This window comes from Pan paniscus, chromosome 4 (genome assembly GCF_029289425.2).
Source record: "Pan paniscus chromosome 4, NHGRI_mPanPan1-v2.0_pri, whole genome shotgun sequence".
NCBI lineage: Eukaryota > Metazoa > Chordata > Mammalia > Primates > Hominidae > Pan > Pan paniscus.
This window is the reverse complement of record NC_073253.2, coordinates 97,643,868-97,661,901: the sequence shown is the minus strand read 5'-3', so window position 1 is coordinate 97,661,901 and position 18,034 is coordinate 97,643,868. Positions and strand designations below refer to the sequence as shown.

At 32.3% G+C, this 18,034-nt stretch overlaps 1 protein-coding gene across 6 annotated transcripts in view; it reads left to right on the top strand.

Annotated features, from left to right (window-relative positions):
• SLCO6A1 (solute carrier organic anion transporter family member 6A1) overlaps positions 1 to 15,312 on the top strand; it is a 128,195-nt gene extending 112,883 nt beyond the window's left edge. For 2 of the 6 annotated variants that reach the window (XM_003828317.5, XM_055112508.2), the window contains 2 exons: positions 12,677 to 12,834; positions 14,048 to 14,397. In XM_003828317.5, the coding sequence (XP_003828365.1) occupies positions 12,677 to 12,819 (143 nt within the window). In that variant the 3' untranslated portion in view covers positions 12,820 to 12,834; positions 14,048 to 14,397. Of the gene's footprint in view, positions 1 to 12,676; positions 12,835 to 14,044 lie in introns of all 6 variants that reach the window. The other 4 variants (XM_055112505.1, XM_055112507.1, XM_055112506.1 and 1 more) reach the window with 4 other exon arrangements.
• The last annotated feature ends 2,722 nt before the right edge of the window (positions 15,313 to 18,034 follow it).

Genomic DNA, 18,034 nt, shown 5'->3' with positions numbered 1-18,034 from the left:
TCCAGGCTTTAGGCCAGCTCCTGTAGACCCATGAATCAGGCCAGCCCATCTGCTGACCCAGGCACTGGGTCAGTCAAGTATGTAAGGACTGGAATAAATGTCTACTTCTTCAAAAGTGCAGATCCAATGTCTGGGCACAAGGATTACAAATAATCAGGAAAACATGACACCACCAAAGCAATGCAATAAAACACCAGTAACTGATTCTAAAGAAATGGAGACTCACTAGGTGTGGTGTTGTGTATTTGTAATTCCAGCTACTTGAGAGGCTTGGCAGGCTGAGGCAGTAGGATCATTTGAGCCCAGGAATTCAAGGCCAGCCTAGGCAACATAGTCAGAGGCCATCTCAAGAAAAAAAAAAAAAAAAAAAAAAAGGAAAAACAGGAGAAAAATGGAGACTTATGAACTGCCTGACACATAATTCAAATTAGTCATCTTGAAGCTCAATAAGCTACACGAGTACACAGACAGCTAAACAAAATCAGAAAAATAACAAAAATAATACACAAACAAAATGAGAATACAATAGAGATACAAGCCATAAAAAAGAAATAAATTTTAGAGCTAAATAACACAATAATTAAACTGAAAAATTTCATAGAGAACTTCAACTGCAGAGTAGATCAAACAGAAGAAAGAATCAGTGAGCTTGAAGGCAGGGCATTCAAAATTACCCAGTCAGAAGAGTGAAAATAAAAAAGAATACAAAACAGTGAAGAAAGCCTATTGGAATTACAGAACACCATGAAGCAAACCAATCTATGCATTATGAGAGTCCCAGAAGGAACAGAGAAAGATAAAGGGGTAGAAAGCTTATTTAAAGAAATAATGACAGAAAGTTTCCCAAATCTGGAGAGAGAAATGAATATCCAGATCCATGAAGCATAAGTAACACCAAATAGATAAGATGTAAGGAAGTCTTCACTGAAAACACTACAATCAAATTCACAAAAGTCAAAGGCAAGAGAGAATTTTGAAAGCAGTAAGAGAAAAGCAATTCATCACTATAGGGGAACCTCTATAAGACTAGGAGCAGAAATTTTGCAGGCCAAGAGACAGTAGAATGATATATTTAACGTGCTGAAAGAAAGAAACTGCCAGCCAAGAATACTACACCTGAGAAGTCCATCCATCAGAAAAAAGAAAAAAGACTTTTCCAGAACAATAAAAGCTGAGGGAATTCAACACCACTAGACCTGACTTACAAGAAATGCTAAAGGGAAGATCTTAAGCCATTATGCTTAGGCCTGCTCCCACACTGTGGAGTGTACTTTCATTTTTAATAAATCTCTGCTTTTTTGCTTAAAAAGAGAGAGAAATGCTAAAGGGAGGTCTTAATGTTGAATTGAAAGGTTGCTAACTAACCACATGAAAACATATGAAAGTATAAAACTCAGTGGTAAAAGTAAATACGTGGTCAAATACATAGTCAAATTTGGAATACTCTATTACTATAATAGTGATGATTAAATCATTTTTAAATGTACCATACAACTCAACAAAAGTATGAAAAAATAACTATAGCTACAGTAATATGTTAAGTAAATGTGGGATGAAGAGAAGTTAAAATCTAGAGTTTCCATATGCAATGGAAGTTAAGTGGTTATCAGCATAAAACAAATAGTTATACCTGTAAAATATTTTATGTACACCTTATGGTAACCAGAAACTGTAACAAATAAGGAGTATCTGATCAAAATATAAAAAAAGTTAAAAGGATTTAAAAAAGCATACCGCCACTACAAAAAAATATTCAAACCACAAAGGAAGACAGCAAAGAAAAAAGAATGGAATGTAGGAAAACAACAGAGTCAGAAAACAGTCAGAGAGCAATTTAAAAATGGCAGTTGTGAGTCCTTAACTATCAATAATTACTTTAAATGTAAATAGGTTAAAATCTCTAATCAAACATTACTGACTGACTGAATCTAATGTTACACCTCAAGGGGCAAGGGAAACAAAAGAACAAACTAAGCCCAAAGTCAGCAGAATAAAAGAAATAATAAAAATCAGAGCAAATGTCAGTGAAATAGAGATTAGAAAAATATTAGAAAAAATAACAAAATAAAGAGTTGGATTTTTGCTAAAATAAATTAAACTGGCAATCCCTTAGCTAGACTAAGAAAAACAGAGAGAAGACTCAAATAAATAAAATTATAAATTAAAGATAACACATTGAAAGTTATGCGACAGAAATAAAAGGATCATGAGACTATTATGAAAAATTATACATCAAATTGGATGACCTGGGTAATATGAACAAATTCCTATAAACATAAAACTTCATAAAGACATAATCATGAATAAGTAGAAAATCTGACCAGACCAATAATGAATTAAGAGTTGAATTAGCAATCAAAATCAGGAAAAGCACAGGAGTCGATGACTTCACTGATGAATTCTGCTAAACATTTAAAGATGAAATAATACTAACCTTTCTCAAACTTTTTTAAAAATTGAAGAGAAAGGAACATTTCTAAACTCATTTTATGAGACCAGAATTACCCTGATGCCAAAGTTAGATGAAAACACTCCAAAGAAGATAAAATTAAGGGCCAATATCCCTGATGAACACAAATGCTGAAATCCTCAAGAAAATACTAGCAAACTGAATTCAACAGTACATTTAAAAGGATCATATATTATGATCAAGAGGGATTTATCCCTAAGGTGCAAGGATGGCTCAACATACACAAATCAGTTAATGTGATATGCCATAATAAAATAAAGGATAAAAATAATACGATAATTTCAATAGGTAAAGGAAAAGTATTTACAAAACTTAGCATCATTTCATGATAAAAATCCTTTAAAAATTAGATATAGAGGAATGTATCTTAACACAATAAAGCAAATATATTACTTACTCAGACCTAATATCATGGTTGTGAAAAGCTGAAAGCTTTCTCTTTATGATCAGGAAAAAGACAGAGATGTCTATCTGCTCTATCCACTTCTATTCAATATGTGTGGGAAGTCCTAAACAGAACAATTAGGCAAGAAAAAGGAAACATGGCATCCTAAAATTAGAAAGCAGGAAGCAAAATAGTTTCTCTTTGCAAATGACATTATTTATGTATATAAAACACTATATATATATACACACACATATACATACACTATATATAGTTTTTGGTAGAGTGTCATATATATACATATATGTGTACACCATATATATACAATAGACTTTTCATATATATACACATATATCTCTCATATATATACACACATATATATCTCTCATATATATACACACACGTATATATCTCATGTATATATATGTATATACGAACACACATATATGTATGAATCTCCACCAAAAAACTGTTAAAACTAGTAAGTGATTTCAGTAAAGTTCCAGGATAAAATCAGCATTTAAAAACCAGTAGTAGTTCTACAACTAACAAGAACTATCTAAAAGAGAATCAAAAAAAATTCCCATTTATGGTAGTGTCAAAAAAGAGATAGACAGAAATAAATTTAACTGAGGAGGTAAAAGATCTGTATGTTGAAAATCGTAAGAGATTGATGAAAGAAATAAAAGAGGAGACACTAATAGATGGAAATATCCTATGTTCATAGATTGGGAGAATTAAAATTGCTAACATGTTCATAGTACCCAGAGTGACCTACAGATTCCAAGCAGTACCTATCAAAATCCCAATGACATTTTTTCACAGCAATAGAAAAAAAAAATCCTAAAATTTGCATGAAATCACAAAAGACCTTCAATGGCCAATACAATCTTTGGCAAAATGAACAAAGCTGAAAGCATAACCCTATCTAATTTCAACATATACTACAAAGCTATAGTAATCAAAACAGCATGGTCCTGGCATAAAACAGACATAGGCCATTGAAACGGAATAGAGAACAAAGAAATAAACTATGCATTTATAGACAATTGATCTTTAACACGTGCCAAGAACACACAATGGGACAGTCTTTTCAATAAATGGCACAGAGAAAACAGGATAGCCATATGCAGAATAATGAAATTGAACTCATGCTATATACAAAAATCAATTCAAAATGAATTAAAGCCTTAAACGTAATATATGTAACTGTAAAAAGCATAGGCAACAAAAGCAAAAATAGACAATAGGATTACATTAAACAAACAAAAAAGCTACTTTTTGCACAGCAATGGAAACAGTCAACAGAGTAAAGAGATAACCTATGGAATAAGAGAAATATTTGCAACCCATATATCTGATAAGGGGCTAATATTCAAAATATATAAGGAACTCAAACACTTATTAGTAAGTAAAGAAATAACCTGATTAAAAAATGAACAAAGGACATGAAAGGATATTTCTTAAAAGATGACATAAAAATGGCCAACAATTATATTTCTGAATGCCTAAATCACTAATCATCAGGAAAATGCAAGTGAAAATTGCGATGAGATATCACCTCACATCTGTTAGAATGTGTATTACCAAAAAAAAAAAAAAAGATAAATATTGGTGAGGATGTGGAAAAAAGGGAACCCTGCAAACTGCTGATGGGAATGCAAATTAGTACAGCCATTACTGAAAACAGGTTCTCAAAAAATTAGAAATAGAACTACCACATGATCCAGCAATCTCACTACTGGGTGTATATCCAAAGGTAATGAAATCAATATGTTTAAGAGATATCTGCATTCCCATGTTTATTGCAGCATTATTCACAATAGTCAAGATATGGAAATAACCTAGGTGCTCATTGACAGATAAATAGACAATGGAAATATGAGAGATATACATACAATGGAATACTATTCATCCTTAAAAAGGAAGAAAATTCTGTCTTTTGCAACAATGTGGGTGAAACTACAGGACATCATGTTAAGCAAAATAAGCTAGGCATAGAAAAACAAATACAGCATGCTCTCACTTATACATGGAATCTAAAAAACTCAAACAGAAGCAGAGAATAGAATAGTTGTTGACAGGGGCTGGTGATGGAAATGGGAAATGAGAGATATTGGTCAAAGGATATAAAATTTTAGTTAGACAGAAGTAATAAATTCTTGACATCTATTGTTCAATGTGGTGACTTTAGTTAATGTATTGTATACTTGAAAATTGCCAAGGGAATAGAACTTAAGTGTTCTCACCCCCCAAAAAATAACCGAATAATGTGATAAATATATTAACTACATTGATTTAATCATTTTACAGTGTATAGTCATCAAAAACTAATGCTTTATACTATAAATATATACCCTTTTTATTTATTTGTCAATTAAACCATTATAAAGCTTAGGGAGAAAAGAATTCCATGGATTGGTGGTTGGCATGCTTACTCTAAATAAAGTACTCAGGTGATTTCAACCATAGTAAACTGCTGAAGATAGCTCTTAATACGTTAGAGGAGCTAGAGTTGTACTGTCCAATATGAAGGACATTTGCCACATGTGGCTATTTAAATTTACATTTACATTAACTGAAATTAAATTCAGTTACAAATTTAGTTCCTTAGTCACAGTAGGCAAATTTTACATCTTTAATGATCACATTTGGCTAGTGGCTACTTTATTGAATAGTGCAGATGTAGAAGACTGCCTTCATTGCTAAAGGTTTTATGCCTAGCACTACTCTAGAGCACGGGTTACTCAACAGTGATCTGTGAAATCTTAAGTGCTAAGAATGAACTCCAGTATATTTGAAATGGAAAATTTGGCACACATATTTGTAAGTTCAATTTTTTCCTCCTGGGGAAAAGGCTGTGACATTCATCAGATTCTCAAAATATTAATAAAAATTAGTTGCATTAGTTCTTTTTGTTGGCAAGGAAGTCTATCTGATCTTTCTTTTTCAAATCTTAAGTTTTAATTAGGATGACTCATCTAATGCTTTTACCTCAAATGAAGGATTCCATCAGCTCTAGTTCATTTGCAGTAGAGTAGATAAGCCTTTGCAAACATTTTGTTTCTTAGTTTGCCATTTTTACCACTTCACATGGTTTCTTTGGTAGAATTTTTATTGAAATATAATATATACATATATAAGAAAGAGAACATATAAATATATGGCTCAACACTTTTTTTTATAAATTGAACACACCTGTAATTAGCACCCATATCAGGGAACACAATGTATTAGAATTAATAAATGAATTCAGCAAAGTTGCTAAATATATAATCATTGTACCAAATCAATTTTGTTTCCAAATACCAGATGCAACCAAATTAAAATACAATATGATAAATACAATAACACCAAAAAATCAAATACCAATAAAAAATGTAAGTTGTATAAAACGTCTACACTGACAACTACAAAATCAATTTGAGAAAAATTAAATAAAATCTAAATAAATGGGAAAAAGTTCACAGATAAGAACATTAATAAATGCCATTTATCCTAAATTAATCTACAGCATGTGATCACAAATTAATCCCAAGAGAAATTTTTGAAATTGACAAAATAACTAAAATTCATATGGAAAGCTAAAGGGTAAGAATTACTATGAGAATATTGAAGTTGAAACAAAATTGAGGAATATATGCTAACATATAAAAACCTATTATAGAGCTATAATAATTAATACAATGTGGTATTGGTGCAAGCATCAACACATTGATTAATGGAACAGAATAGAAAAATCAGAAACAAACCTTCATATGCACACTCAACTAATTTACGATGAAGGGGACCCTGCAATGGTTAAACAAACAAAAAGGTTATTGGCCATTTTATGCATGTCTAATAAAATGTGTTTTGATCCCTATCTCACATCTTATACAAACATCAGTTCCAGATGCATTACATATCTAAATATGAAAGATAAAACAATAAAGCCTTTTGAGAAAAATGGGAGAATATTTTCATGACCTTGGAGTAGGAAGAACATAAACAGGACACATGAAGCACTACCTAGAAAATAAATCAGACTGTAGTAAAATTAACAAATTATTACCAAAAAAATTAAGATAAAAGATAACAATGTGGAATACAGTGAACCAAAGTGAAAAAGAACTAATTATCAGAATAAATAAAGCACTCCCACAAATCAATAAATAAAGGATAACCTTACAAAAAAGTGGATAAAAGACTTGAAAAAATTCTTCACAAAAGTAGATATCAAATACCCAAAAACAATTGAAGGACTGGGTGCAGTTGCTCATGCCTGTAATCTCAGCACTTTGGGAGGCCGAGGTGGGCAGATTGCCTGAGGTCATGTGTTCGAGACCATCCTGGCTAACATGGTGAAACCCCATCTCTACTAAAAACACAAAAATTAGCTAGGCGTAGTGGCGGGCACCTGTAACCCCAGCTAAATGGAGCTTGAGGCAGGAGAATCTCTTGAACCCAGGAGGCAGAGGTTGCAGTGAGCCAAGGTCATGCCACTGCACTCCCGCCTGGGTAACAAGCATGAAACTCTGTCTCAAAAAAAACCACAAACAAACAAACAAAAACAACAATAGAATGGATAATATATTGTGGTAAATTCAACAATGGCATTCTGTACAACAATGAAAATGAAAAGAACACAACTACATAAAATTTGGATGAATCACACAAACATTATGTTGAATGAGAGAAACCAGACACAAATGAGTATGTAGGCCCTATATAATTCCACTTACATAATTTTGGTTTGCTATATAAATATATTCAAGAGCAAACAAAACTAACTTTTATCAGTTAGTGACCCTGAGGAATCATAAGTAGGGTTGCCAGGGTGCTAACAATATTTCATTCATGATTCAAGTGATGGTCACACTGTTCGGTTTGTAAAAAATATATCAAATGGCCAGGCATGGTGGCTTATGACTCTAATCCCAGCACTTTGGGAAGCCTGAGTTGGGCAGATAGCTTGAGCTCAAGAGTTTAAGACCTATGAGTGAGAACATGCAGTGTTTGGTTTTTTGTCCTTGTGATAGTTTGCTGAGAATTATGGTTTCCAGCTTCATCCATGTCCCTACAAAGGACATGAACTAATCATTTTTTATGGCTGCATAGTATTCCATGGTGTATATGTGCCACATTTTCTTATGTACCCTAAAACTTAAAGTATAATTTAAAAAAAAAGAAAATTACTTTGCAAATCACTATGAGCCAGGGCAAGATAATTATTCTAATTTCTACAAAATTCCATTTGGTACACTTATATATTGTATAATAAAAATTAATACCTTGTTTATTATAAGAAAATAAATATTAAAATTTGAAATTATATAAATATTCAATAAGCAGAAAATTACTTATACATTAAATTTATATGCTAGAGTTTACCAGTTAATAAATTGCCAAATTATTTTGTTCTTTATTAAAAAAAAAAAGAGTTTAAGACCAGCCTGGGCAATATGGCAAAACCCTGTCTGTACAAAAAATATGCAAAAATTAGCTGGATGTGGTGGCTCACGCCTATAGTCCCAGATACTCGGGAAGCTGAGGTAAGAGACTCACTTGAGCCTAGGAGGTGGAGATTGCAGTGAGATGAGATTGTGCCCCTGCACTCCAGCCTAGGTGACAGAGTGAGATTGTTTCTATATCTATCTATATCTATATATATGTCTATGTCTATATCTATATATATATATCAAACAATACTCTTTTTATTTAAAAAAACTGAGGTGTAATTAATACAATTAACATAGATTTTAGAAGTTCAACTTGATGGCTTTTGATAATTGAGTACCCTTGTGGAAACACCCAAAACAAAATATGGAAATTTTTCCCATAACCTTTTCCAGTCATTTTCCCTCCTTTTCAGATAGACTCCTTTCAGATTTTTAAAAAATATTTTAGTTTTATTTGGTCTAGAAATTTATATAAGTAGAAGACTGTACTCTTCTACGTGTGTATCTTGCTTAATTTTATGCTCTTGGAAGATTCATTAATGTTCTTTCTACAGCATTAGCTTGTGCTTTATAGAAATTGCTGAGTACTAAGTACTATTTCAATTTGTGAATATGCTACAGTTTATCCTTTCTCTTATTAATTAACAATACTTGGAGTGTTTACAGTGTTTGGTTATTATAAATGAGGCTTCTGTGTATATATTTTTTTGAGACAATGTCTTGCTCTGTCACCCAGGCTGGAGTGCAGTGGAGAGATCATGGGTCATTGTAACCTCGAACTCATGTCCTCAAGTAATCCTCCCGCCTCAGTCTCCAGAGCAGCTAGAATTACAGGTCCATGCCACCATGCCCAGCTAATTTATTTACTTTTAATACAGAGGAAGTCTCACTGTGTTGCCCAGGCTGATCTTGAACTCCTGGCCTCAAGTGATCCTCCTGCCTCGCCTTCCAAGGTTTTGGAATTACAGGTGCTAGCCACTGTGCCCAGCTCACATTTTTGTACAAATGTTTTCATAGTCATATGTTTTTGTTTTATTGGGTAAATCCCCAAAAGTGGAATTGGTGGGTCACAGAAGTTGAAATTCATTGAAACGTCTCTTATGACCTATCAGATGCTCTATCTCATGAATTATTCATGTACACCTAGACATGCATATTTTGCAGTTATTTGGTATTGTCTTTTGATAATATCAATTAGCTCATTTTGTATTATTCAGATCATGTTCAGATTGTATCATTGTATTTGTGTTCTATTATTGACTTGAGGGATGCTAAAATTTGTAGGTTGGTTAATACATCCATTTCTATTTTTAATTTTTCCATTTTTTTCTTTAGATATTTTGAAGCCCTATTGTTTGGCACACACACATAGGATTTTTATGTCTTTTTGATGAATTGTTATTTTTATTATTACTTAATGCCCATTTCTCCCCCTCCATTAGTGATCTTTTTCTTAAAATCTATCTTGTCTTTAATATTAATATGATGTATGTGTATGTGTACGTGTACATATATTCTTTTAGGTTCATCTAAATATGTGCCCTTTCTGCAGATCTGCAATATTCTCTCTAGTATAGGCACCTGAAGAACATCTTTTTTAGCATTTCTTTTATACAGGAGATGAATTATTTTACGTTTTTGTTTAATGAGACTGTATTTTGGCTATGTTTATTTTTGAAAGATATTTTTGCTTAATATAGAATCCTGTAACTCTCGGAATTTTAAAGGCATTACATCACTTTCTGGTCTCCATTGTTTCTGGCGAGAAGTTAGCTGTCATTAGTGATGTTGCTTTCCAACATGTAATATGTCTTTTTATTTGGATTTTATTCAAGATTTTCTCTTTGATTTTGTCTGACTCTTGTTAAATTGACTACAATGTGCCTAAGTATGGTTTTCTGTGTATCATTGCTTTTTTTCCCTCTTTTGTGTATGCTGAGCTCCTTGGATCCATGGGTTGATGTCTTCTACATTTTTGGAAAGTATTTGGACATCACCATTCAAAATATTTATTTTATCTCATTTTTCCTACTCTCTCCTTCTGGGGCTCTATTTAATATATGTGTGATCACTTGATACTATTTCATGTATCTTGGATGCTCTGTTATCTTTCCTTTTTTAATTTCTAGTTATTTTATGAAGTTCATTTTGTAGTTTGTATTTCTATACTGAAAATTTCTCATTTCTTCATGCACCCTGTCGGCCTTTTCTGGTAGATAAATAAACATAAATATGTTTCACCATAACTATTATTATTTTAAAGTTTCCACCTGTTGATTCCAACTGCTAGAAACTCTCTGAGTTTTTATTGACTGCTTTCACTTTTAATGGGAAATAGTATTTCCTGGCTTTTTCATATGTCTTGCAACATATGATTGCATTCCAGGCCTTTTGTGTAATAGAATAATACAGACTGAAATAAATATGTGCCTTCAGAAACAGACATTTTCCTTCTGTTATTCTACCTAAGTGGAGGGTAAGTTAATTAAATTTCTGACTCAACTAGTGGCTAGTTTGCAGCTTTAGTTTGAGTTGGTTCCCTACTGGCTTCAAATTTTCGAGGGGTAAGTGATTAGAACTTTGTCTTATAGTAGTGCTTTAGAATGGCAAAATTGTGTAGACCTGCCTGTGCTTCACAAGTAGGCTACATATCTTTGAGTGTCCTGACCCTCTTGGCTTTTGATATCCAGCATATGTCTTGCTATTTGTTTGAAAGCTTTGCTGTCTTCAACTTTGTCACTTCAGCCCTGTTAGACCAAATGAATCTTTGTTCTTCAGCAGCATCTTTTGCCAGAGTAAAGGTTTGTATCTTAGCCCCTTGCCCCCATCCAATATAGAAAATAGCCACAGAGAAAAAGCTGTTGCAAAAGTCGGATCACCTCCACTTAAGTTCTGCCCTGCCTTGGATATTAATCTATCTCTTTCTCATTTCTTCATCAACTCTATCAAGTCTTTAAACAGAAGATTTTAATCTAGCTTTTCCTATCATTTTCAGATAATTTGCCTGCTGCAATAATTCCCTTTTTCTTGGAAGCATTACTGGCTTGTTGTTCAAAATTGCTCAATTTTTCTTCACAAGCTATACCCTAAAGAGAATAATTTACTATAACTATTTACTGTGTTATTTACTATGTTACAATTGTTTAATGTTACAACTATGTCAGAGATAACTACCATTTAAAAATGGTATTTTCCCTGTAAAATGTATAAAATGTTATTGTATCATTATAAATGGCATAGAATCATTAATGTTTCCTTTTTATCTTGAAACCATTATGTCAGATAATTGATATTGTGACTGTAAAATATTTTACACTTAGAGAGGCCAAGGCGAGATGATCACTTGAGGCCAGGAGTTCAAGACCAGCCTGGGCAAACTAGCAAGATCCCATTTCTAAAAAATTAGCCAGGTGTGGTGTCACCACCTGTAGTCCCAGCTACTCAGGAGGCTGAGGCCAGAGAATCACTTGAGCCCAGCAGTTCAGGTTGCAGTAAGCTATGTTAGCGGTACCCCTGCCTGAGCAATAAAGGGAGGTCCTGTTTCAAGAAAAAGAAAAATAGGCCAAGCATGGTGGTGGCTCCTGTCTGTAATCCCAGTACTTTGGGATTTGAAGGCAAGGAGATCGCCTGAGCTCACAAGTTTGAGAGAGCACCCTGGGCAACATGGCAAAACCCCGTCTCTACAAAAACTATAAAAATTAGACAGGTGTGGTGGCACATGCTGAAGTGGGAGGATAGCTTGAGCCGGGAAGGTCAAGGCTGCAGTAAGCCAAGATCGTGCCACTGCACTCCAGCCTGGGTGACAGAGTGAGACCCTGTCTCAAAAGAAAAAAAAAAAGAATTAATTTAAAAAAATTGAAAAAGAATTAATTAAATATTGCATCCAATATTCAAGTACATTTGTATAATGCTTGTAATGTTGTAATGTATTAACTTTCTGCAGCTTGAAACATGAAAATGAAAAAACCTACAAAATTAATGAACTTTTTTGTAATATTTGTTTTATTTGAAAAATGATGAATATTTCAAAAAGAGCAAAGCTGCATGAAATGACTTAGCTCTGGTTCCTATTGATAGCTAAGTTTTGAAAGTCAGAATTTATATTTCATGTTTCAGAATTAACACAGTCTATGAGGTAATAGCACACCTTGCACTTGGGAAGGGGGTAATATGTCTAAGAAATCTAAAACATATTATAAACATTTAAAAATCTCCTTTAAGTAACTTAATATAATTTTATGGCATTAATTGCATTCTAAAATCGGGGAATTTATACCTTTATAGGTGAAATATGCTTACCTTTCTTTGGTAAATAGCATTTTTGCCTACATTTTTGTTCTAAACATGGACATATCTGATCATTGCATTTTTTAAATTTAGGTTTTCTTTGCAAACTATGCACTATCGTCTTCACTACTATTGCATTTTTCATATACAAACGTCGTCTAAATGAGAACACTGACTTCCCAGATGTAACTGTGAAGAATCCAAAAGTTAAGAAAAAAGAAGAAACTGACTTGTAACTGGATCATCATTGTGTAAGAATTACACGTTGTCAATCTATCAATGAAATATTAATATTAATAAAATTTAAAGTAATAATAATGTAATTACATGTTTAACAAATGTGCTTCATATAATTCTATATATTTTATTATATTTTGAGTGCAAATATAATAATATAGTCTGTGTTTAAAATTTTTAAAAATATAAAATACACATTTAATACTTTCAATGAAAGATAATACTTTGATTGAAAGAGATTGAGTGAAAATAGGAAAATACACCTAGGTTAATTTTGACTGAAGTGATAGCCCATTAGTTGTTGGCCTTTGCTATTTGGAATTAATTAGGTTCCCTTTTTAGCTTATTCTTAGTACTTTTGATTTTGGCAGTAGATATTTATTTCTCCATTTTTCTAAATAAAAGTATATTTGCCACTTAAGTTCATATAATTAAAGTTGAAATTAAAGTTATATTTATTTTCCAAAAAGGACTATTTTAAACCTTTTAAAAATTAACATTTTATTTATCTATGATTTGATGTACAGAGGTTTCCTCAGAAAATTTCTTTGGTTAATTGACCAGTTTATAATAAATATTTTGATGTTTCTTTAATCTTAGTAAACATAAAATTCAATATACTCATATACTTCTACCTGTTTTTTGTTACCTTTTTCCTTTTTTTTTTTACCTTCACTTGGATTTTATTGATAAAGACTAGCTGATAATCTGAGTTGAAACCCACTTTTCTGCTTGCTTTTACACTTCATTTTACAATTAATCGTAATTATTTAATGTGAAGAAATATTTAAATGTAGAAAATGTGTCAACTATTTATAGATTTTTTAAGCTAAAATGCATTTGTATAGAGACTTTGTTATAATTTTTTATACATTATTGTACATCAATCGAAATTAGATTTTCCAAATATTGTATAAAAATCAGATTGTTGTGAAACAAGGTTCTCTACAATGTTTCTTTGTTCTCTTGGGAGAAGTGATAATAGCTGACAAAATTTCTCCTCTGTTATTAACATTAGTCAATGACCCTATGTGGATGGGTGGACATTGCCCTATTCATGGTCGTGGCTAGCAGAAGAAAATGTGAAGCAGGGAATATTCATATCTTACTACACATTTTTATTTCCTGTTGTATATTTTATTTCAACATGCATTTTAAAAACCTATAAACTAGTCTTCATGTAAAACTCTACTTGATTGCTTGACTCTTCTCTGTTTGAACCAGCAGGATTGCAGATCATTTGAGGATCAGAGTGTGAAAACGAGTTTCTCTTTTACAGATTCTCCAAGATTTGTTTCTGTGCCCAACTTTCAGAAGAGGAAAATCACACATTATGTTTACATAAGTAGCAAAAATATATTTATGGTGATCTGCATTTTCATAATAAAGTGTCCTATTGTGAAACATTTCTGGTAATGATTTTAATGTATGTAGAATTTTTAGGATTTACTGGGAGAATTAAAGTTTAATAATTTTAGATTATTTACATTTCTTCTTAATATTCTGCTGTCTAGAAATATTAAAAATTATACAACTAGGAAATAAAGTAAAATAATAACATTCAAAGCCACTTTGAACATGCTTGTACAGTGTGTTTGTGGGGTGTTTGTGTGTGTGTGTGTGTATAGATACATATTACCTGTTTATGTTTCTCTTGCTTTCTTTTTTTTCAGAAAATAAATCAGTGAAGGTATAATAAAAATTATGGGTTGGGAAGTACTGTTGAAACTTTAAATTTAAATATAGATTTTTGCTATAACAGAGTACGTGTTTCTGTATCACAAACTAATTCATGGAGGATCGATAAACAGGGAAGTAATGTAAATATAACTCAGAAGTTCTATTGGTTAATTCCAATTTAATACCTCTTTAAGTAATCAGGGGAAGTTTTTCACTATTATAGAGAAGATCTTAGCAATAAATTAAATCTTAAAAAATGCTAAAAATCCCACAGAAGTGCCTTCCTTTGGAGTCAATTTTGAATGAGTTAATGCCATCAAGGATCATTATACTTTTGAGAGTATTAATGTACCTAAGGATACTGTAAGTGCAGGTGAAGAAGCTGCAAAGATACTTCTAAATATTGGAATTCTAACTGTGATGAAACTGGCCTCTTTTTGGAGTTCATATCCTCAAGGACCTACATTTTAAAGGAGAAAGGTGAGCCCCAGCATTTAATCCTACAAAGGACTGACTATGGTGGTGGGTAGAAATGCTAGTGGAGGTTTAACTGTGCTAAGGTGTGTTAAGATTCTGATTGTTTTTGTTAGAGCTCTGGTTACAAAGTTGAATATTTTTGAATGGTTTAACCTTAACAATATTTTCTCCATAAGCCTACTCAGTCCTGGTGCTTATTTTTGCCTAAAGGGACACTGTAAATGAATGCATATGGAAATGCTTATATTTTAAAATTGATGATAATTTATTTGTGCTCTTCAAGTTGCACTTGTTCTGAGTTCTTAAAATGATTGCTATAAAAATCTCAGGTTCTTACTCTTCTTCTTTTTGGATTCTTTTTTTATATCAGATTGAAATTTTACTGCTTGTAACATCTAGCAGTTAATCTAGTGTTAAATGTAGTCCAGAAATGCAATATGTAGCTAGGAAAATGTCAATTTGGGGTTTATTAATGGCGTATTTCTCCGTTTTCAGCACTATAAAGAGTTTGCTCCCATTTTTATATTTATTTGGTTCTTTCAGTCTGGCAGACACAGAGAAGTAAAGGTGTGTTCAATTTAATATTTTTAAAGCACTCTTTATATTTTTAACATTGTCTAATATAATATTTTATTTGGGTATCATATATAGCACAATATAGGTTTTCAAACTCTAACGTGAGACTACTTTCTGAGGGTCTGAATATCTGCTATTGAAAGTGCTGGTGATGAATTTATTAATCTATTGTTGACTCTTGATATAGGAGGTTTCTACTAGCTATAAACATTAATTATAGTCCTTCCCTGTTGATTACATATATATATATGTAATCAACATATATTACATGTTTCTCTTTGTGTGTGTGTGTATATATATATATATATATATATATATATATATATACTCTGAAGCAACAAACTCTACTCTCTCTCTCTGTCTCTCTCTCTCTCTCTCTCTCTCTATATATATATATATACCTTTTATTTTAAGTTTGGGGTACATATGCAGGTTTGTAATATAGGTAAATTGTATGTCATGAGAGTTTGCTGTACAGATTATTTTGTCACCCAGGTAATAAGCATAGTAACCAATAGGTAGTTTTTCCATCCTCACCCTCCTCTCCCCCTCCACCTTCAAGTAGGCCCTGATGTCTGTTGCTCCCCTCTTTGTGTCCATGTGTTCTCATAATTTAGCTTCCACTTGTGAGAACATGTATTTGGTTTTCTGTTCCTGTGTTAGTTAGCTTAGGATAATGGCCTCCGGCTCCATCCATGTTGCTGCAAAGGAGATGATCTCATTCTTTTTATGGCTGTGTAGTATTTTATGGTGTATATGTACCACATTTTCTTCATCCAGTCTACTATTGATGGGCATTCAGGTTGATTTCATATCTTTGTTATTGTGAATAGGGCTGCAATGCACATCTCTGTCCATGTGTTGTTATGGCAGGTTGAATTATATTCCTTTGGATATATACCCAATAATGACATCACTGGGTTAAATGGTAATTCTGTTAGAAGTTCTTTGGGAAATTGCCACATTGCTTTCCACAATGGCAGAACTAATTTACATTCCTACCAGCAGTGTATAAGCATATCTTTTTCTTCACAACCTTGTCAGCATCTACTATTTTTGGCCTTTTTATAATTGCCATCCTTACTGGTATGAGATGGTATCTCATTGTGGTTTTGATTCGCATTTCTCTAATGACAATAGTGTTGAAATTTTAATATTTGCAAGCTATGCATCTGACAAGAGTCTAATATCCAGAATATATAACAAACTTAAACAAATTTGTAAGCAAGAAACAAATAACCTCACTAAAAACTGGGCAAAAGACATAATAACATATTTTAATCAACCCCAACCTCTAATTCAGTCAGCTATTTTCCAACTTGAAAATCCTAGATTAAAAAAAATAGAAAACCTAAACTTGTTTCTATCTAAATGCAAGACATAACACAAAGAAGTTGCATTTTAGAATAATTATTTGAAAAGAAATATCTAGTATTTTGTATTTACAGTCATTGGCTGCATAATGATGTTTCAGTTAATGACAGATTGCATATACAAAGGTGATTTACCCTTATACAATCTGTAAAACTATAATGGGCCAATGATAGAATGTCATAGTGCAACACATTACTCTTGTGTTCGTGGTGATGCTGCTGTTAATAAATCCACTGTGCTGCCAGTCATATAAAAGTATAGCATGTACAATTATTATATATACAGTATATAATATTTGATAAAAAATATAAATGACTATGTTACTAGTTTATGTATTTACAATACCATACTATAATTTTTATTGTTATTTTATAGAGTACTCCTTCTACTCATAAAAAAGTTTACTTTAAAACAATATGCCCCTTCACATCGTGATGCATGAGCATCAGCTTCCTGATTGCATTATTTTCTCTTGTGCTTGATTGAATCTTGTGTTATTTTGTTCAAGATGGCCTCTAAGCACACAAAATCCACAGCTTATATGGTCAGTAAGGGGCTACAAGTGATTGGAGAGGATGCACAATGACAATATACTCTAGTTTGTGTAAGTACTCTATGATATTTGCACACAAACAAAATTGCTAACAATGCATTTCTCAAAATGAATGTATCCCCATCATTAAGTGACACATGACTATTTGTTCAAATCAAAATTCAGTTATGTTTTCAATTATGTGTTAGCACAGCATACATTTTTCTAATAGGTATTGTTCTGTTATTCATCCAAAGTAGAATATTGGATTTATAAAAAGGTAAAGTTTTGGTATACCTCCTTATATAGTCATATGTCAACTCAAACCGGGGATACATTTTGAGAAATGTTGTGCAAGCATCATAGAGTGTACTTATACAAACCTAGGTGGCATAGCTTAGGCTATACCAACCTAGGCTATATGGTATATAAAGGAACAGTAAGAATATGGCATATAAAATTTTAAAAATCATACCCTTGTATAGAACAATTACCATGAATACAGTTTGCAGGACTGGAAATTGCTCTGGATAAATCAGTGAGTGACTGCTGAGTGAATGTGAAGGCCTAGGACA